At 33.0% G+C, this 23,903-nt stretch overlaps 1 protein-coding gene and 1 long non-coding RNA gene across 2 annotated transcripts in view; both read right to left on the bottom strand.

Moving 5' to 3' along the window:
• Nucleotides 1-1,197: 1,197 nt before the first annotated feature.
• Nucleotides 1,198-23,903, bottom strand: part of LOC124364181 (cystathionine gamma-lyase-like) — a 44,861-nt gene continuing 22,155 nt past the window's right edge. The window contains exons 6-9 of the mRNA XM_046819469.1: nucleotides 20,611-20,746; nucleotides 7,833-7,985; nucleotides 4,500-4,674; nucleotides 1,198-1,969 (exon numbers count right to left, since the gene is read on the bottom strand). Coding sequence (XP_046675425.1) covers nucleotides 1,813-1,969; nucleotides 4,500-4,674; nucleotides 7,833-7,985; nucleotides 20,611-20,746 — 621 coding nt within the window. The 3' untranslated portion in view covers nucleotides 1,198-1,812. The remainder of the gene's footprint in view (nucleotides 1,970-4,499; nucleotides 4,675-7,832; nucleotides 7,986-20,610; nucleotides 20,747-23,903) is intronic.
• Nucleotides 5,895-7,820, bottom strand: LOC124364197. The gene is made up of 2 exons (XR_006922586.1): nucleotides 7,648-7,820; nucleotides 5,895-6,402 (listed from the first exon to the last, which is right to left on the bottom strand). It is a non-coding gene; the product is annotated as an uncharacterized LOC124364197 (long non-coding RNA).

A 23,903-nucleotide genomic window follows, 5' to 3' on the forward strand; every position in this document is an offset into this window, starting at 1 on the left:
AAGAATGATGGTTAACTACAGATTGAATACACCATAGTATTACAGCTTTATTTACTACCTTCTTGATTATGAAAGCATTGACTAAAGTTGTTGGTTATGAAAGTCTATTACTATTGTGACAGGATTAAAGAGTCTCTAAAGTTTCTCCTGAGAAAGAGCTGGCTGTTACTGATTCCTGTGAAACTGGAGTAGCTCAACATTCACATTTGGACAAAATTGGGAGAGTAGTTGCTTTGTGTGTTTCTTAAAATTGTTATGTGCTTTTTCTCTTACTATGGCTCACCAAAGCAGTCCCTTCCATATTTAAAACCGTAAATATATTATTGCACACCATGAATTTAGCTGAATAAACATTGTTTTTCACTGGTTTTACCCAGTTAAATTCTGAAGTCCATAAAACTTGAAATTTTGATTATACTTTTACACCCATTATCCCTGAATTTTTTTTTCATTTTACCAACGATTTTGACTATTTTAATTAAATTTAAAAATTGTCAACCTAACAGTCTCTAAGTGTTCACAACAAAGATTTTAGTTCAACGTTTCCAACACAATTATTTATTTTTTAAACACACACGGCAATTATACTTCATTCCAGATAGTTCAATTTGTGTAAGCATCCATCTTGTTATCTTCACACCTTTATTAAGTACAGTAAGTCTTTCATTTCATTCATTACTTGTTCAATTCAGCTGAGCCATTTTTATAAAGATGAACAAAAAGAGAACAAATAAATATGTAACATAATAAACACTTACCTTGTTTATACAGTTCACTTTGCACAACAAAACAGCTCTACTCACAACACTAGTCCAATGCAAACTACTGACTGCCATACACAACTACAAAGGGCTAAACTGGCGGGTCGACGCGATGTCACGACACAACCTGTTGGTGATTGTCCTTGAAGTGTCAACTCACCTCTCAATCATCTACCCTCTCTTTCATGTAGACAGCGCTGTCCAATATCCTTGAATCCTTATCACAAAAATCAGTTTAGACGTACTTTGTTTATTTTAAAATTTTACACATTTTGCCCAAATTTCATGTACATATCTCACATTTTTCCACAGAATCTACATAGTTACGTCCCACTGAAGGCCAACTACCTGCACTGCTTTAGATAAGAGAGGAAATTGGGTTATTTTCCTTTTAGAACTCCCCTCTTTTAAAGGAGAGAATAAATGTAATTCATAATTAACAATAACATTTCATTTATTTGGTAAGATAAATTATAATTAAGAGTAAAATAGACTTTATGAGAAAACAATCCAGATCAAACAAAAACTTAATTAACGAGACCACTAGAGTATTTTAATTCTACATCCAAAGGATTAAAACCATAAATAATTATTTTCAACATATATATACCTCAGTTTAAAAGCAACAAAGACTAAACATAAATCCAATTTTATAAAATGTTTCTACTTAGTACATTCAAATTTCAATTCCAAGATTCAATGTATTATCACTAAATACTTGACTAGTTACCAAGTTATGCTAAATTTATTTGCATCTCAGATCACAAAAGAATACTGTAGTATACTGTCTCTGTGTTGAATTTGTAAAAAGGAGTAATAAAGTGTGTTTTCCTGCATCACATTTTTAGCAGATCTTATAAAATGGTATATTGTAATTTTATACTAAATCTAACTAATCAGCTCAATTTCTAACTCTGCTTCTGCTAACTCTTCTCTTAGAAAATATCACAGAAACACATGAAAGATGAACACAATGAATCTGCCTGTGCCCAGATTGGTCGTAGTGTTTTGTAACAGGAATGTGTATTATGTTGTACCAGTTTAGTGTTGATTATTTCTCATTGCTCCTCATAGACTTCAATGCCTGATCAAGATCACTTATCAGATCTTCCACAGACTCCAGTCCTACTGAGAGACGAACAAGGTTACTTGTGATTCCGAGTTTCTTCCGTACGTCTTCAGGGACTGAGGCGTGAGTCATCAGTTCCCTATAATTACACAGAAATCTTAATCGTAAACTGAAGTAAAATCAGTCTCAATTATTGGTTTAAACAATACTTTTAGAGATGTTGGGTAGCAGCACCAATATTGACAGTTATAGGATGTTTTAAATAAATAGTAGAACTCTATAGATTTTCAAAAGATCATATTCCATTGTGTATCTAGCAACAATCAAAAGCAGGTGTATTCCTAAGTACTAAAATCTTTTAAGATCTATTTAGATGTATTATTTGTATAAAGTGCTATATGGTATTCTAATTACTATTTACAATAAGTATGTAACAAAAAGGGAAAGCTTTAATTTAAATTTATATTTAATTGTGGTTCACAGAGCCTTTATAATTGTAAGAATTTTATGGTAATGCCAAGAAGAAGTTTCCTGTTATTAACATTAATAATCATGAAAAACAGTACAAGACTGTCTGAGGTGATTATCCCTTTGAGTGCCACAGCGTCGCTAATTTTGACGTTTCGTATTTCGATATTTTATATAGTACAAGATTATTTTGGCCAAATAATCAGATGGCTGTATTCAATAGGTTCCAAACTATCAATAAATACGAGTTTTGTGTTGTTTCTCTACTATTTTATCTGTGAAACTTATGTTGTTTGGGTACTTATCAAGAAGCCACTATTTTTGGACGAGTTTTCCTTATCGGGGACAAAATAAATTACACTATTAAAAACAACTGACTTTATTTAACCTATTTTGAAATTTACAAGTTATTACGACAATCAATTCAATCAAAAACTATAAGAACCACGTTTCATTATTCGAAAATGTCAAGTCATTCGTATGTCTATTTGGAGATGATTTGGAAATAGGAAGTATGACTCATCGAGTATTTTTCGATTCAGTATGGAAGAAGGATCGTATAATGAAGTTTATTTTGATCTCTGATAAGGAAAACTCGTCCAAAAATAGTGGGCTGTGATAATACCAAAGTACCTGTGCGATGATTCTGTCTTCCAGTCACGCGACGTAGCGGACGAGTACCGTGTTTTGCGTAACGGCCTTTCTTGTTGTTTATGTGCCGATAACCAAACATTTGAGTAAATACAAAATAAAATAGTAACTTATACAGTATTTTACTGTATTTCTTTACATAAGTAATGTATTATTTGAGTTGTGTTCAAGCGAAAAACGTGAATTTTCAGTGTAAATATTATTAGGGTTATTATTTAGTAAATGTAAACTTTTATGTAAATATGTTAGCAAGTATTTGTTTCTAAATGTACTAATCATATTTATTTGTGTTGTATTAATGTTTTATTAGATTTATTGGAAAAACTACATCATTACTAGTAATTTCTAAACTCTGACAAATGAAGTACAGTTTATAAAATGTCGGTACCGGGCAGCATTTTGTTAATACATATAATGCCATGTTTTTAAAATTCTAGAATAAGATATTACACATGGGTTTTATTTAGAATCATATGGCCTTTATCATGGTATAAAGAAAAAAAATCTTTAAAATACCGTATACACACAAATTAGGTCGAAACTTAACTTTTTATACAAAAGTAAAAAACTTTTTTTATAAATACTGAAATTTTTATATTTTTATAAATCAAATTTTATTTATAACAATATGTATCATATTCTGCATTTAATAAGAAAAAAACAATAACAAAATGATGGAAATCTGTTTGGTAGTTATTTTACAACAGCTTTTTTCCCAAAAGCTTACAAATATGCGAAAAACAGCGTGGCACTTTATGCATATGCCTTCGGAAAATACCCGTGGCACTCAAAGGGTTAAAGAAGAAAATTTGATAAATAAATTACAATAGGATGTGTGAGGGCTTTCCTTACACCTCTGGACCGTATAAACGTGTTTATATCATTTAAACAGTTTAATTTAATTGACTAATTTACTTGTACAAAGAAAAAGATACAAACATAAAACAAGAAGTACTAAAAAAGACAAATTATTTTGATTATGCTTCCAAGACATTTCCTTCTGTTCGCAGCAAAGGAAAAGAGATAACCACATTTTTAAACAATGAAAGAAGAATGACAAAAATTCATTCTTAATTGTGAAAACAATGTTAAAACATATTTAAAACAATATTCAAATTTTAAATTCATAACCTATATTTTTGAAATTGGTTAAGAAAGTATAAAACATATATATTTTATATTTTATGTAGTTTTTATGTAGTATGAATTGGTTAGAATGCACTGATTAACTTGATCATTAATGAAAATATTTGCTGTCATAAAAGAAAAAAATGTTTTCAGTTACCATATTCTTTTTAGCATTATCTAGTTTTATACATTCAACTTGAATTTTTTGTAAATTAAAATTATGATCTTATACAATATTTTAGTTTAATAGATAACAGATAATTCAAGTTTATGAGTAAAGGTATAAGCAAAGCATGGGTATACTTATTCCCATAGATGTTCAACATGACTATCTTAGCTGGCATTGGAGTGTGAAGAAATTTCTGAATTTAGATTCAAAGATATAAACAAAGATAGCATTTAACAAGTGAAAGTATACTCACGGATGATCGACAAGACTCTCGTAACCACCTAAACTCTCTGCGAGTGTGATGACCTTGAGAGCCTTGAGGAACGCTGTGGTCTCAGCCAAGCCTCCCTTAATATAGAAGGACAGCATCCCACTGCAGCCGGACCAGATACGTTTAGCTACCTCGTGTTGGGGATGAGATCGCAGACCTGCAAGAATACAGGTACATATATCAATACAACTTGTAGTACAACTTATAGTATGGTATTAGAATAAACTATAGAGAAGTAAAGATATCATTGGTCTTGATTATTATAATAGAAAAAACACTGTTCAATATTTATGAAGTTTTAAATCTACCAAAAATTGTAAGTGCCTTGGTTTTACTGATTATTATTGGCCCTATCCATTGCTTAGCCAACCTTCCATCACAAGACCAGGTTGTTTGTGAGAGATGGAAGGAACCTGGGTCGCTAAAATCACACAACTGCAGACCTGGGCTAGCGATGGTATCATAAAATTCTGTCCTTGACCTCAGTACTGTTTATGGGTACATTCTACTTGTTTGTGAGAGATGGAAGGAACCTGGGTCGCTAAAATCACACAACTGCAGACCTGGGCTAGCGATGGTATCATAAAATCCTGTCCTTGACCTCAGTACTGTTTATAGGTACATTCTACTTGTTTGTGAGAGATGAAAGGAACCTGGGTCGCTAAAATCACACAACTGCAGACCTGGGCTAGCGATGGTATCATAAAATCCTGTCCTTGACCTCAGTACTGTTTATAGGTACATTCTACTTGTTTGTGAGAGATGGAAGGAACCTGGGTCGCTAAAATCACACAACTGCAGACCTGGGCTAGCGATGGTATCATAAAATCCTGTCCTTGACCTCAGTACTGTTTATAGGTACATTCTACTTGTTTGTGAGAGATGGAAGGAACCTGGGTCGCTAAAATCACACAACTGCAGACCTGGGCTAGCGATGGTATCATAAAATCCTGTCCTTGACCTCAGTACTGTTTATAGGTACATTCTACTTGTTTGTGAGAGATGGAAGGAACCTGGGTCGCTAAAATCACACAACTGCAGACCTGGGCTAGCGATGGTATCATAAAATCCTGTCCTTGACCTCAGTACTGTTTATGGGTACATTCTACTTGTTTGTGAGAGATGGAAGGAACCTGGGTCGCTAAAATCACACAACTGCAGACCTGGGCTAGCGATGGTATCATAAAATCCTGTCCTTGACCCCAGTACTGTTTATGGGTACATTCTACTTGTTTGTGAGAGATGGAAGGAACCTGGGTCGCTAAAATCACACAACTGCAGACCTGGGCTAGCGATGGTATCATAAAATCCTGTCCTTGACCTCAGTACTGTTTATAGGTACATTCTACTTGTTTGTATAAATTATTCTTCTCTAGATCAGACTCATGCATGTGCATTACGCCAGACTAGTGACAGGCTGGAAAGAATATTATGCTCTCATTTTTCATAACAACCTACAATAGTTTCAAACAGCCTGGCATGTTACTTTGAACAAGCCCACATGATTTCCTCAAGAACAGGAAGTAAGGAGAGTTGCTGAAAGATAAAATTCCTCCTATACTGTATTTTCTTTCTATTTTGAATTGATTGTGACAGAATCTTGCGAAGATATTTTTCTACCAATTTAAACTGTTTCATTACAACGTGACAAAATACTGTTTTTACACCTGTATGAGCTATCTTAGAGTAATACAAACCAACCAAAGTCATAAAAGAATAATTATATGACATTATCAAACAAGAATAATTAAATAATATACCTTTATTCCGTTGGGCAATAATTTGATGCATACAAGATTTGTAAAAACAACAACATTGGCTTGTATATAAATGACCTATTGTATATTGATCTGATCTAAATAAATACAAGTTATTACATTAATACCTTTGTTGATTTCAAGAAAGCCTATGATTCCATTCATAGAATATCACTATTAAAAATACTGAGACATTTTGGACTTCACCCCAAATTAATTAAATTAATAGAACTAACATTAACTAATACAAAGTCTAAAATAAAGTTTAGAGGAGAACTTTCAGAACCATTTCAGATAAAGACTGGCTTAAGACAAGGTGATGGATTATCACCGCTTCTTTTTAACTGTGCATTAGAGTACGTCATGAGGGAATGGGAAAGAAATAACCAAAAAAAACATAAAGATTGGATATCAAAGGGACAACATTAATCTGAACTGTCTGGGGTTTGCTGATGACTTAGCTCTTTTGGCCAATGACATTCAGGAAACAAAACAGCAAATTAAATCTTTACAAGATATAGCTCAGAAAATTGGTTTAAAGATATCGTTTGAAAAAACAGAAGTTTTATTAACGCAGCCTCCACTTGCAAATAAAATAAGGTTGGACAACCACAATATAAAAATTGTGCAGAAATTTAAATACTTAGGAGAAGTAATCACTTATAACCTGAATGAAAAACCATCTTGGCAAAGTAAAATAGACAAACTAACTAAGATTAAACATGCTACTAAGAATACGTATAATAAAAAATGTCTTTCAATAAATACAAAATTAAGACACTACAAAACAGTTGCTCTGCCACAAATTACATACGCAAGTGAAACAATATTTAAAACAACCAATACTATTGCAATAGATAAGGTTCTTAAGATGGAGAGAAGAATAGTCACAACTTGCTTAAACAAAAACTATCAAGTAGACGGAGTTTGGAGACTAGCTTCCAATGAAACAGTCTACAAAAATATAGAACCCATTACAAGTATAATTAAAAAGAAACGAATATCATTCCTGGGGCATTTGTTAAGAACACCTGAAAATAGAATTAGCAGGAAAATAGTAGAAAAACTGTGGTATAGTAAAAGTGACATTAAATGGATCACAGAATTAAAAGAAGATATGAGAGAGTTACAAATTACAGTAGAGGATTTAAAACACAAGACAAACACATTGAAGATATTGAATGACAAATACTCTACACTACAGCTGAAAAGAAACAAACAACGAATAGGAAGAGTGGTTCCGGAGGAGGAAAGGAAATTACGCTCGGAAAGGATGAAGAAATATTGGGTGGATAAAAGAAGAAAGACTAGAAAATATAAAGTGACTAAAGTGGTCCAATGTAGGCCATAAAATTATAAATAAAAATAAATACCTTTGTAAACTTACTGTTGCTATATACTCTCATGAATGATTGGCAGGTTATAACGTAAAGTTTACAGTGCTTATTTACAGACTCTAAAAGTTCCTTTGTACAAATACAGGAAGTAAGTAAATCAATCATTATTCGGTCACCTACAACTTAACAGTAATTATTTATTTGAATAACAGCCTTCGTACCTGGATGCAAGACTACCTCAACTAAAGGATGAGACTCCAAGAATTCTGCAACAGCCAAGGAACTCTTCATGTGTTGGTCCATCCTGATCTTGAGGGTCTTGAGACTTCGTAAGACCAGATAACAATCAAATGGGGATGGCACGATACCGGTGGCTACAACAGCATAATAATAATAAAGTAGTGGAAAACATAGCAGTTAAAGTCATCTCTTTTTAATGCAATGAATTAAAGGTCATAAGGCAACTCAAACTATTACTGTATCACTTAAGATGCTTTATGAATAATTATAATCCTTACAAGGTTTTCATGTATTTTGTTGAATTTACATAGCATAGGCATTAACACGTTCACTGCAGGTCTACACTGAGGGATGATAACTATTCTCATGAGACAGTGAGCACCCAAGTGTGTCAGTTGCAGTATATGTGTTAAATCACGTACTATAACTGTCTAGCTATGATAAATGTTGTTAACACCTTCACTGCGATCTATACAGTGATGATAACTATACTCATGAGACAGTGAGTACCCAAGTGTGTCAGTTGCAGTATATGTGTTAAATCACGTACTATAACTGTCTAGCTATGATAAATGTTGTTAACACCTTCACTGCTGATCTATACAGTGATGATAACTATACTCATGAGACAGTGAGCACCTAAGTGTGTCAGTTGCAGTATATGTGTTAAATCACGTACTATAACTGTCTAGCTATGATAAATGTTGTTAACACCTTCACTGCTGATCTATACAGTGATGATAACTATATTCATAAGAAATTTAGCGCTCAAGGAGGTCTGCCGCAGTTAACGTGTTAAGTTAACCCTTTTACTGCCGACGTCCGACATATCAGACGTCGGCATTTTTGCCGAGAACGCCAACGTCCGATATGTCGGACGTCTGTTTTTTTTATCGTTACTGGCTACTGTTATGTTCAAATGCCGAAATATTCGGTATTTTGGTTGTTTAGGAGCAAAGGATAATGAAAGAAGCCATTTGAAGAACTTTGGATTTCTATTTTCGTCGTCTTTGACTAGAATTGACGAACTACCTAGACAGCTGTCAAAACCAGTTGATCGGGTTATGTTACTGAAATCTTCGTTCATTGTTGTTGTTTACAATGTTAACGAAAGTTTTTTGAAGTGTTACTTTTGTTGATTAAGGATAAAATGAGTAAAAGAGTTACATCTAACTCTCCTGTGAGTGAGGGAACAATAATTAAGTGCAAGACGAACTGAGTGACGATTTCCTTCAGAATTTGTCAGATTCAGATGCCGAGAACGAATCTGATATTATTGTTAGGGCTATTGATGACAATCAAAGTGATGTGGATGACACTGATGACGATCCTGACTGTATCTTACCATCAGATAATGAGGAGTTATTAGATAGTGAGGGGGATGTGGCACAGATAAGTTTACCTTCAATTTCCACTGGTAGTTGATATATATATATATATATATATATATATATATCAACTTATTCCTTACCATTTAGCATATATATCTTTTAATATCTGAAAAATATGATGGACAAGGACAAATACCGATGCATCATTTAGTAAGTTTACTACAGTCGGAGGGTTCAATCATTTTACTAAGGTTGCGTAAGAGGGCATAAAAACAGGTTATAAATCCTGGCTGAGAAATAAAAACAATGTTTTTGTGCTATTGCTTATGAATAGCTTTCAAACAAATGCCCTTTATTTTCTTACTCTAAATAGTTTAATATTTTGCTGTGTAATTTGGTATGTTAATACAATAAAATTGCAATAAAAAAATAATTTTTCTTTTTACTTCTGATGAGATTTAAAATTTTTTACAACAATTCCTTGGAGTATAACACAAACTGACAAAGCTTAAGCTTCGGTTGCCTTTTTTCTATTCTTAAATGTATATAGCCATATAATTTCTGTTTACTGAGAAAATTACTGTTTATGTAGATCTGTACTTTTGAACATAATTTACATTAAATTGTATTAGCAAAGAATATGTGTCAGTAAACCATAGACAGGGTGTCCAGCAAAGTGGCTTGAAGAATAATTTTTTCTAATATTCTATTACCGGTAAAATCAACAGTTTGTTTAAAGTTAGTTCTATTTATAAATAAGACATAAGACATAAGATATTTTATTGCCGTTGATCATATATACAATGAAATAGGCATTGTCAATACACTTTTAGTATAAAACATACTAATATAGAAACAAACTAATCATTGAAAACCACAAAACAGATTTAAGAGACTCAAAAACATTTACCTTACAGTTGTAAAATAAATATATAGTTTAAAATTAAAACCCAATGATTTAAAACTGAATATTTGACATCCATATTTAAAAACTCGTCAATTGAATAAAATGGATTATCTAAAAGCCACAAATAAAATTTTCTTTTTAAATTACTTATGGGAGTAACATGAGCAATTTCTGGAAGCTTGTTAAAAAATCTTACACAATTTACCATATGGGATGTTCCAAATTTGGCCAGTCGATGTTGAGGATGTCAAGCTTATTTTTATTTCTGGTGTTGTGTGTATGAAATTGATTTCTAATGAAAAAGTTTCTGAGGTTAGCTTTAGTGTATAATATAATATGTAAATGTAGAGATTAATAATGGTAGGTATTTGTAATTGTATAAAATAGGCAATTTGCAATGAATCTAATGGTGCAGCATGACAAATGGTTCTAATAACCTTTTTTTTTGGATTATTAACAGATCTGACACTGCTACAGAATGGCCCCATAATATCAAGCCATAAGCAATATGTGATTGGAATAATCCAAAATACGCTGTCCTAAGGTACTCATTAGATATTATAGATCTTAATTTCCAAAACAGAAAAGCAACTCTCGAAAGTTTTTTGCTTAATCCGTTAACATCATCATTCCAACTCAATTTCGTGTCAATGCAAATTCCCAGTAAATTAACAGATTGGTGTTCGTTTTGAGAAAGGCTAAGCAATATGTTTTGCGTTTTACTTTCATTGCAGAGAAGTTTTATTTGTTGTGAACCATTTCTGAGCATTACTTTGAGCTGCAGTCATTGTAGCCTTTAAACTTTCCAGATTATTATGACAGGAGAACAGAGTTGAATCGTCAGCATAGATGACAGAATTCACACCAACATTTTTTGATAAATCGTTAATTATCACAAGGAAAAAGAAGGGTCCAAGGACAGAACCTTGAGGAACGCCTAAGGAAACATCTATTAGTGATGATTGTGTCCCCCTTAAACTTACATACTGTCTACGATTTATTAGATACGACTCAATAATTTTCATAGACTTTGAAGATATTCCATAAAAGTCTAATTTAAGTTAAAATACTATTTAATGGAACACAATCAAATGCTTTACTTAAATCTAATAGAGAAAGAGAAACTGACTGCTTATTTCAAATGCCTGCAATGCCCTCACGAACTACTTTTGGTTACTGCAGCAACTGTTTGAACGGCCTGTCCTGAATCCAAATTGAGATTCAGAAAGGAGGTTATTTTTTTCAAATAATTACTAAGTTGATTATACATTATGGATTCAAATGACTTTGGAAAAAGTAGGGACAACTGAGACTGGGCGATAATTTTGAGGAAGACTTTTATCCCCTTTTTTGAAAATTGGTGTGATCTTAGATATCTTTAACATATTTGAAAAGTAACCCCATTCTAAACATTTGTTTATTATGAAAGAAAGCGGCTCCTTAATTAAACCAATTGTTTTTTTTTCAATAAATGATTAGAAATCCAATAAACATCAGAACTTTTAGAATTTGAGAATTTAGAAACTATTTTTTGTACATCTTCTGAATTAATATTTGTCCAATTAAAAGAATTTGGATTGATCAGTCTACTTCCTAGTAAATCATAAATGTTAGTGTGTTAGTGTCTGGAATTTGACTTGCCAATTCATCAACAGAATGTTTAAAAATGATAATTTAATTGTTCAGGGTCAAGTGTGATGTCTCTAGTAGAATTTGGAGAGTGTTCTTGAGATATAACCTCCCAAGCTGCCTTGCACTTATTTTGTGCTTGGTCTATGTACTTTTCACAGGCTATTTTTTTGGCAGAGGTTAGATGTGCCCTATAGCTTTTTTACAAAAGAGATATGCATTGTGAGCTAACTCAGTATGCTCTGATCCATTCCTCAACATGTTTTTATAAATATTATATAAACTTAACATATAATCTCTTTCCTGAGCAAGTTCACAATTGTACCATTTTATTTTTATTTTTTCTACAGTGTAGTTTACTATACCTCGTTTTTTACTAATTAATGGTGAGCAAAAATGCCATAGATTAATATAGTGGCTAAAAAAACTGTCCAAAACATTGTTTGAAACATTTATCTTTCCTAATTTAAAATCAGTGATCATATTCCACTTTTCTTTCTTCAATTCCTCCAATAAAAAATTCAATATTGTCTACACTTTGAGAACGAAAGAATGTTTTTAGAAATTTTTGTTTTTTGATGTACAATTTAAGCCTAGGTCAACATATTTTTAAACTGATTACAAGTGGAATATGATCTGCAAAGTGGCCATCTACAGAGTTTACAGTATACAAATCCTTAGGAGAAAATTTACCAATATATTATCTATGCAAGAGTTAGCTCTTGTTGGTGCCAAATAAGTACAGTAAATGTTGAGTGATCTTAATAAGTTTAGAAATCGAATCGAATTTTGGTTACTAGTTTGCAACATCTCCATATTAAAATCTCCACAGATAATAACTTTTGTGTCTTTAGATATAATTTTCTTTATGGCCAATTCAAATTTTTCAAAAAAACGTATTAATGTTACCTTGAGGTGACCTGTAAAGAGAAATAACAAACAAATTCTGCAAAATTAATTTTACACAACTTAAACTCAATATCCATTTCCAAACAATACTCATTCATTTCAATCACTCCAACTTCAGTACCCAGCTTTACTAAAATTCCTGACCCTCCATTTTTGAAAAATTTTCTACAAAAAAAACTAACTGGAACATAACCTTGAGGTGTATATATATCCACCTGTTCTGAAGTGAGCCAGTGTTCGGACAGACTGATCACCTCAATGTCATGCTCCTTACAGAAGCTTTCTAATTCTAGTAATTTGTTTCTCACACACTGTAATATTTACCTGAAGAATTTTTAATTTAATTTGACGTTTTAATGTTACTAGCATAACATTTGTCATTCCCTACATTCCTAAAAAAACCTATTGAACTAGCTAAACTTACGGTACTATTCACATTTGAATTATTTACAAAGGAAAACACAATGTTCTGGATCGTTCCCTACACCAACAGTGTGTACTCTCAGTTCATCACTCATGCAACAAAGATTTGTAATAGAAGTTCACCGAGCAAGACTCCTGCAGACTGATGAGAAGACTCAGAAGCAGTGAAAATGGCAGAAGGACGGTGGACTGTGGATGTTGCAGAAGGGGTATAAGTGACATCAGTAGCTTTTGATTGGTCCATCTGCTGAGCTTCCTCTACTGGCCTTGGTGTTGAAAACAGTTTTCTCAGGGTCTCTACAAACTCACTATGGTGAGCCCATTCCACAGTTCTCTTTGTGCTGTCTGGTCATAAGAAATTACGTATATTGTGGCTCCCCGTTGAGCGTTGAAACTGCAGAATATTTTGTGCAAAGTGTTGCGGTCGGTTAAAAATAAAGTAAGTGTCAAAATAGAGTCAGAAATACTGATAAAAATACAATAATAACTTTAAAAAGTAAGTAAGAAACAAATATTTACAAAGTTACAAAATTAGTTAAAAAATAATGATAGGTCTGTATGATGTGCAATATATTGGGGTGTTCGGAATTTAAAACCCAAACCCAGAAAGTATTACGATTACATGACAGGGTGTCTACTACTGACGACTTTTAATGACTTTGTGACATTTTAAGGAAAAAATTTGTGACCTTTTTTGACAATCATTACAAAAGTAATGTACAAAAAGCAACATCTCTAAAAAGCAATATTTTAGGGGATATTTAGCTAATTAAACTGAAATATATTTGGATAGATTGAAGAAACCCTTTTTACATCAATAATCTTTTCTTATTGTGTGAGAATAGTATTCAGCTGCCCAAGTAATTTTGACTAGCAAAATCAAGACATATACGAACTGAAAGGAGCATATTAATGACAAAAAATTCTAATTTGTTAATTATATAATCCATGTATGCTTTTTTCATATACAAAATGTTTTAGTGATTGATATACTGCCAATCAGCTGGAGTCCGTGAATAGCTGGATACACAGCAGACTCGCGTTGATGTGTATATACGAGAGGTATGCAAAAAGTAAGTTTCCATTAATTATGAAAAAGTTAAAAAGACTCAAAAAATAACTGAAACACATTTATTCAACTTTTTACATCATACCTTATTTTTCTACATAGTTACCATCCCTTTCTAAGCACTCTTGGTATCTAGGAAGTAGTTTTTTTATTCCAGCATCACAAAATTCACCCGCCTAATTTTTAAGCCAAGTATCCACCTCATTTTGAAGGTCATCGCTGTTGGCAAATCGCCGACTGCCAAGGTATCTTTTCAGCTCCGGAAACAGATGAAAATCGCTAGGCGCAAGATCTGGTGAGTATGGAGGATGACCAAAAACATCCCACTTAAATTTCCTCAAAAGTTCCATTGTTGCACGAGCAGCGTGTGGTCGGGCGTTATCTTGAATAAGCAGAACCGTGCGCGACAAAAGTCCGCGCCGTTTATTCTGTATTGCCCGCCGAAGTCTGGTGAGAACTTCACAATACCTTTCTGCATTTATGGTTTCGCCACGAGGAAGATAGTCAATCAATAACACTCCACGGCAGTCCCAAAAAACTGTAGCCATTACCTTTCCTGCCGACTCAAAAACTTTGGCTTTTTGAGGAGCTGCCTCTCCTTTTTTTTGCCACACCATACTCTGGCGTTTGGTCTCTGGAGTTGAGTGGTGAATCCATGTTTCATCACCAGTGACTATTCTACTGAAAAGGTTTTCATCTTCATCGTCAAACAATCGCAAGAAAGACTGGGCAGCAGCCATTCGTTGTTGTTTATGGGCATTGCTCAATAAGCGAGGCACCCATCTTGCACACACTTTTGCAAGCTGAAGATCTTCTGTCATGATATTGTGCACAGATGACCGGCTAACTTCAACACTTGACGGCAGTTTATCCATAATTTCATCGAGAGTCACTCGCTTATCATTGTCAATAACTGCTCGTACAGCATTAATGACGTCAGGTTGCCGAGAATTGGCCGGTCGGCCACTAAGCTCATCGTCATGAACATTTTCTCTTCCTTCCAAAAACATTGCACGCCAACGACGGACCATCTGAACGGACATAACATGTTCACCATACACTTGACACAACTGACGATGAATTTCAACGGCAATTTCGTTTTTGGCGGTCAAGAAACGAATAACACTACGGACTTCGCAACTGGCGGCAGAACGCAGTGGAGTCTCCATGATGTTTGGGCAGCAACTGACTGAGAAGCGTGACAATGGGCCAGTGACCGGCGCACCTGTTTCCAACCGAACCGCGCTACATATCCCCGCCCACAGCTGCACGCTGTGTTACGTACGCGTCTTTTTACAGAACAGGGAAACTTACTTTTTGGATACCCCTCGTATATATACAGATCTTCAAGCACAATATTGTTTAATTGACTAGGATAATTCGTTAATTAGGTTATTTATCTATGTTTTTTTTTATAAACAAAGAACAACAATATCAAGTTTTGCGATCAGTTATTTGCATAATGCTGATCGACTGTCGTCCAGGAATAAATGAAGCAAACTCGCACGATCTGCGAATGTAAATCTAAACTATACTAACCGCAAGCAAAATACTATTTTAAAAACACAGACAATTCATTACAATAAAAAGATTATCTATTTACGATTTTTCATACAAGAAATACATCAAAAATGTGTTTGCGATGGGTAATTTGTATGCTAATGTTCAGCTGATAATTAATGACACGAAGAGTCTTCACAGATTCTATGTTCAATCCTGTCAATCGATTTTTCGAACCTTAATCTTTGTTGAAGGTACTGTAGATTAGAGATTTTGTTTTGACATATCATTACTTATTATCACAATGCCATCAAACTGATATTTTAAACAGAAAATTTCAGTGACAAAGTTTCAGCATGCGTGAAATTTTAGGGAATTTCCGTGAATCCTCATTAAAATCCGTAACTTTTCCAGGACTCCTATGATTGATAGACACCCTACAAGAATAACTGGACAATTGTCCTGGTCAATCGTGAAAATCACTGACTATCCATGACTTTCTCCATACTGTTAACAAAGTGTACAAATACTGTAGTGTTATGAATGCATGATATTTTTCAGTAATTTTGTTCAGGTCTAAACTTAACCCTTTCGGAACTCATTAACCCTAGAACTGACAATCTTATATGAACCTTATATGCGGTTTATTTGTTCTTCCAGAATTGGCATCACCGCATATGCGGTCCATTTGCACATTTTTGTTTTTGCGGTTTGTAAACGCGTAATTATTCACAATCACGTTTTATCTCGTGTAATTGTTAAGAAGAAGAACCAATCTACATATTAATATTGGTTATGTTGGTCTTTGTTGGGGTCTCTATCTACGTTCATCACAAAGCTGACGACAACAGCTGTAGCACTTGTTACACAACATTATTGTTTTCATTGTTGTCGATCAGTTGTTGCCAGGTATTTTGTACTGGTTATGTTTGTTTTGTTTTCATACTATAGTGTGTTATACAAAATTTTTTGTTCAATTGAACAATATGTGTAAATACAAGTATTAACAATATATATAGACTATCTATATCTATTGTAAATACTAATAAATACTTGTGAGTCCAAAAAAAAATGTTTTATATTATAATATTTAGCTGTTCTGTTTGATTCTGAATGGAGTTATGCATGATATATTAATTTAGGGTCTTACATGCAGGTGTTGGGAATTATTAGTTTGTACTCCCTAATAAAAGGAAAATAATCGGGTACGGGTTTTTATAAGTATAATAAGTACTATAAGTATAATTTTATGTAAATAAAAGTGCAACAAACTATATATTTCTGAAATCAGCATAACAAGCAAAATGTATATCTGAAATTTCTAGCTTGATAAACAGGAAATTTGCTAGCCTACAGAATATTTTAGTAAAAATATTTTTGACTTTTTTTTTAAGTAAACTAGTTTTTATTGTTTTTTTAAAACTTATCTTAACTTTTTTAAGGTATATCTATATTCTGTCATCTTTCCTGAAAATAGTTATGTATAATATGTTACATTTGGAGTATGATATTTGGTACAAATACAGTACTTGTTTTAAAAAAAACCATTACACAACAGTCTAAAATACTGTGGCATTTGAGAAACAGGCATTGCCAGTTCTAGGGTTAAAATGTAAAAATTTTTCTCTCTGGTTGTATTTAAATGTTTAGTTTAAGTACAGCGTTGTTATTATGCACACTTTTTATTATGAATAAATAAGTTGATGCATGATTTTTACATGAAAACAATGTTTTTTTACACTATAATATTTTTACTTAATAATTAAATACATTAAAAACAACAAGTAAAATCCCAAGTTTAATGTATATTTTTAAGTTAAAATAATAAGGTGCATCAAATCATATTTGTTTTATTAAATATGTGTATCTTAACTTATATCTTTGTTTTGTAATGTTATTTCAATTCCAATAAGCTGTAAAAAATCAAATTTATACAAATTGCTATTGTTAGATATCTAGGTCTAGATCAGATGGATGAGGCAAATCGATCTCTTCGTTACTGGATGTTAAATCATCATCTAGTACATCACTAATGTCATTAATTTGTAATTCACTTTTATTTGCAGCCATCAAAAATGTAAATAATACTACATGAATAATTCATGGTTTTTTTAACACTATAAGCCAGCAACTGAATCCAAAGTAACAAAATGTACGCATTTTCATGTGAAAATAAGGGCAAAAACTGATTATATTATTTAATTATGTATTTACAATAGATTAAGAACTACAACAAACTTGTATTACGACGAAAACAACAATAAACGTACAAAGAATCTGATTCTCCACTACTCAACTAGTTTGTTTATATCAGCAGACAATTCACTCAGTTGGAACTTTTGTTGCTCGTCAACAATCCAGTAAATATACTGCAAAAAAGTCTACAATATTGTTTCAAATAGTTCAAACTATTCCTGAGAGGTAGCAGCACAATGCAGAGCCAGAAGAACCTGCCGACCTAATCTCATACGTCAACAAAATATGACGTATTTGCCAGCCATGCAGTGTCTATGATTATGTCCACTATAAATAAACCGCTCGCAAAGAAACCTGCGCAGAAGCAAATTTCTGAACAGTACCGCGCAGGAGGAGCCTCCTCCGGTTTTTTTAACACTGCAGCTACTTTACCTGCTCTATAACTATATTATATTTTTGTGTGAAGACCTATACAAGTGTTGCAGTGTTTAAGCGTAAAATATTAATTATATTAACCCTAGAACTGGCAATGGTGTCACTCTGTACTGGCGGCTCTATTTTATCAGCCTCGCACACGTTTCTTATAATGTGTCACATTTCATAACTGTTAGTCCAAATATAAACTATTATAATATAATATAATAACATATTATGTCAATGTATTCACAACTATATGGGGAGCATTATAATAACAATATATTATTGTTTCCATGGAAACATATTTTTGTTTTTTTTTTTTACAAAATGTAAGAAAAATATTTTTTGGACATTATTGTTGTAAATATTCCGTTGTGTAACTGCTTAGCAATAAGCTTTACATGAAAACTACATGTATAACTTATTCAAAATTTTGTCCTGATTCCAAAAATATATAATTATTGTAACATTTACCTCAAAACATACGTGTTACAGGGCTTTGTATGAAAAAGCACACGTATTTACTTATTTTCAAAAATGCGTAGATTTCTAAATAAATATTATTGTTCGTGGGTAAACATAATCTCATGAGTGCATTTATACTTGTATAAGTGTGACAGATAAAACAAAAATAAAATAAATACATTTTAATCTTACCTTATTTACATATGTACAATATATATGTAAATAAGCTCTCTAAGATCATTTGATCGGTCTCTAAAGTTTTCACCTATACTGAACAACTAAAACTATAACCTAAGAAAGCTAAAAAATCAATAATAACAACACTAAAACACTATAAAATACAATTTCCACAAATACTTTTGGTTTCGTAACCTCAAACACAAAACCCGGCACTTGTTTACAGTTTCACAACAATGTGGTTGACCCGTACTATGTTCACGTCAGTTGTCCATAGAGAACGATGTTTTACGCTAAACAAAGAAGACAATAATCGAAGTAAGAACAGTAAATCAGTACTATAGTTAATGCTCTTCCAGGATATATCAAATAAAAATCATTTATATAACCTTAATTGCCTAAAATTTCAATAACTGTACATGTCTACTTTGGCGACGAATATTCGTCCTTGCCAAATCGGACGGGCCTTTGGCGACGAAAATTCGTTTCATACCAGCTGGAGGGTAATATCAATTCAAACGGGTCAGTCAAGTGAACGAGTAATCCGGATCAGAGTGTTTCAAAAGACCCGCTCACCTCGAATGTTTTGTTCACTTTTTTCTGCCCACTAAATAAATTTGATATTTTTTTCAAATCAGATATATTATTTTTAATGACCATTAAAATTTAAAATATTATTATTAAGTTTATTTAAAACCCTTATCCATGAAAAATAGCTTAACATCTTATGGAACTAACTAAAACTATAGAGTTTATGTGTTAGGTTACACTAGGTTCCCAAAATTGTTCAGTCTTGACTTTTGTTCGCTGCTGACCGATTAAGAATAAACCATAATCATATAACTCAACGAGGGGAGTAGGAAGTCTGGGTATTATTATGAAAAGTGGTGGGAAGCTAACTGATTGGATATAAAATATCTTGTTATTTATAAAAGTAAATTATTTTCAAACAAGCAATGTGTCTGTTTAATTTTTAATAATTTATTAAAAACATTTGTAAGGAAATACCCCTACTTATGATAAATCAAAGGCATATCAATCAACCAAGTCCATTGATTATAAGTATTAACATTTAAAATATTTAGTAACGTATCTGGTAACATACAGTTACATTTTTTTAATCAGTTTTAATAGATATATTTACACATATTATAATCCTGAAACAATACATTTATTGTTATATATCTATACATTTACTATACAATATGCTGTTTCTTCCTCTATTCTAACACTTTTTTAGAAGCAGATCCTTTCGTTCACTCGGTTATTACATTCAATCGTCCATTTTGTTCAGTTAACATGATGACCGGTATAATACGCTCTAGCGCGAAGGCTCAGTAACTCTGTACTGACCGGTTCAATTAAACGAATCGCAGCAGTGAACGAGACCGACTGAGCCGGATCAATCAGATGATCCAATAGAGTGAATGCCGAGCAGTGGTGGGGATACAGGGAGAGGGCAGCATCACAGCGTCAGAGGGGAATTTACCCCAACCTGCGTGAAGTCAAATCACCCAGGGTCTCTTTGTAAGCAGTTTACCTATAGTAGAACTACAGCATTATGGGCAGTGCCCATGTTTCGTTCTCATTCGGAACGGGTTAATACACTTGTTTTAAAAGATCTAAAAACTATGACATTTATAAAAAAGTGACATTAATTGGATTCATAACAACTTAAAGACTATAAGGATTTCTTGATTCTTGAAAAAATTTTCTTGATTTATGATGCCACTTACCATTCTGATTAAATTTGAGACGATTGTAGAGATCATCGTTATTGAGCGTGATGGCCCCCATGACTACATCCGAGTGACCATTGATGTACTTGGTAACTGAATACAAGACGATATCAGCCCCCAGTGCCAGCGGTTTCTGGTAAATAACATTATCTTTTAAGATAGTTTCCAGATCACTTAGAATAGCAAGAGAAATCAATTTTTAAATTATCCTTATGTTGTCATGTAAAGCCATTGATAATTGAGACGAAAGATGTTGTGTACGCAGAGATTTAGTACATACATAACCCTGAATTTCTATCACCATAATTAAACAGAAAATATAGTAGTAAATCTAGATGTGGTCAAAGGGACATTTATTTTAAACATTAATTTGAAATATCCTATTACTAACTCAAGTGCCTAAAAAAAAAAAAACAAGATTTCATTCAACTTACATTTTTCTTAAGATTGTGATATGTGGCTCATAACATTGAAAATGGTTTTCATTTTTAACATCTTCTTTCAAAAGTCATCCCATCACTAATTGATTCTAGGACCAGAATAAATAAACAACCAAGCCAACAAGAAAAATGAACAGTCTAGATTGTTGATCTTAGTTCTTAAATTTCCATTACCGTTTCAGCTCCCAAATCTCTTTTCTTAGAAAAAAATTGAAGTGACAAAGAAGAGATACAAAACTTTCCATAGTTGTTATTAACTCAACTGAACTCCAATTTTCATCCATGATTATGTACCAAAACAGAAACTCATCAGGAATACAATGGAAGTACCAAAACAGCCTTAGAGTCAACAAACACTAGGTTTATTCTCTTCTGAGAGCAAATGCAGCACCATCTATCTTGCCAATTCTTTTCACAACCAATTGTTAATGCAAAATTGAACACGCTGTACAGTACCTAATGTACCCAAGTCTGTAGCCTCAACTATTTCACACACTTTGATTTTTCAGTCACTTAAAACTATATCATGGATTTTGTCAATCATTTCAACAGTTCACTTTCACTGGAATGTTGCTCATCTTTTGTAGATGGACGACAACATTTGGACTCATTTACCAGTTCTAGTAGTAAATGCAGAGGCAGATGTATTGTGAACTTCATCAAACTCAACTATGGAAACCATAGAAAAACAGAAATGTTTAATCTCTCCTCAAAATTCACGTTTTTCAATTTTTTCAATAAACAAAAGATTGTTGAAACCACAAGACAGATATAACTGAACCTCTGAACAAGTCTAGTAAAAGATAATGGTAACTAATGACACATGTTTCTTTGCTACTAGCAGTGTTGGTTTCTATAAAGACTTATTAAAGAACCCTCATACAAGGTCTAGCTTTACAAAATAATATACTGTCAATACACCTTATTAATTCCAGGACTTATCAAATAAAATAAGGGAGAGAATCAGTACAGTACAAAGTCAACAGTACTGCCAAAAAGTGCTAGTCACAGACTAGTAACTAAACCAAGTTTGAACCTGCACTACTCCTAACTTATTTCTGTCTGTCTGTCCACATGATATCTCGAGAACGAACTGATTTATACAGACATGAAGTTTTGCATGAAGGTTCATTTTTATATAAGTAGCGAGTTGAATTTGACTGAGTGTTAACATTATGGGTAACCATGATGGCAATGAGGAAAACACAGAAAATAAATATGCAAACAAACTGAACACAATCATATGACATTTAAACATGTGAAATAGTAACACAGTCTAACATTCGTTTCTCAAGAATTAAAAATACTTCAAATTTTCAATGTAATCTCAGCAAAGCCCATTACACAAAACGTGGTGTGGGTAGTCATACCATGTTAATATTAGTCTGTATTTAATTGTAGAACCCTTGTTAAAACCGTTAAAAAATTATGAAATTGTATTGAGGTGAGAGGTAAGCTTAACCCTTTGATGCCGGCGGTATTTGATGTGCGCTGTGCCTGAGTGGCGGTGCATGCGAGACCTGCCTGCCCTCGCTGGGCGGCGAGATTTCACTCAAATCTCACGTCCCATGCATCATTCTAGTTATTTGTCTCTAACTTTCTTATTTTTTATTCAATTGGTTCAAAGTAAAGATTTAATTTTGTAAAACTAAATTACCTTGTTTTTGAGTTAATCTTACGAATTTTCCGACAATTAATATATGTGTTTTACATTAATTTAGTTTGAAAAACTTGTGTTTCATTACATTTTAAACGTGTTTTGTGGTAAAAAAAAAACCCAGAATGAAGCTGTTTTCAAATAATTATCATTGAAATTAGTTTTATAATCAGTATACAGCTTATGTTAGATTTTAATTAGAAAATAAACATTTTCTTTGGGATAAGAATACACCAAAAATCATGTAATGGATTGTGTTTTGGGATCGTGTTTGGTTACCAATACGTTTTTATAGTTACAAATAGTATTGAGTAGAGTTCAGTAAATTAAAGTCTTTTACACAGATTGAAATAGTTTCGAGTATGATTTTCAAGTCTTTTTAATAATGTAGGATCGTGTGATACCTTTGAAAGCAAGGATCCAAACACAATCCTACGTCACAACCACTGCAGTAGATAGTGGATCTCTTTCTCTTCCGGCTTTACGGAACACTACACAGCGTCGTCGAGTGTTGGATTGTTTTGGCCAGTGATTACTATTTGTAGCATAAAGCCTAGTATGGTAGGACTCTGAACAATTCGCTCAGTGGGACTAAAATGGAGAATAAGTCCTTGGACAAGCTTTAGTCGAAAGTCACTAAGAGGCTTCTTTTTCCATTTTCAGGTTTGTAGAGAATATAGCTGTTCAATACAGTGGTATCAAAAAAAATTAAAGAATAGTTTCTTTGCAAGTAAACGTTTCAAAACAAAGTCAACAATTTTGATTTGTTTTTTGTGAAAAATACCTTTTAAGAAACAAACAAAAAACATTTGGCATGAAAAGGTTAGTTCGTTTAGGAGATACAAAATAAAGAACAAAGCACCACAGCGCGGGACAGCAGGTGTCCCGCTCGCTACTCAGCCACCCAAGTATGCCGGATCAGACGCTGTCCTGTGCGCTACTCGGCCACTCATCACGAGTGGGACAGACGCTGTCCCGGCCGACTTCAAAGTGTTAAAATACACTTACTCTTACTATCATGTAAGAGTAATCTAAGTACTTACACAGACTTTACAGACTGTGTTTCCAACGAAAAACTTATAACGACATATAATGATAAAATTAACCCTTTCAGTGCCAACGTCCGACTACACGGACGTACATAAAATGTGCAAGAAGAGCCAGCGTCCGACTACAAGGACACATGTAAATTG

Source organism: Homalodisca vitripennis, chromosome 1, assembly GCF_021130785.1.
Source record: "Homalodisca vitripennis isolate AUS2020 chromosome 1, UT_GWSS_2.1, whole genome shotgun sequence".
NCBI lineage: Eukaryota > Metazoa > Arthropoda > Insecta > Hemiptera > Cicadellidae > Homalodisca > Homalodisca vitripennis.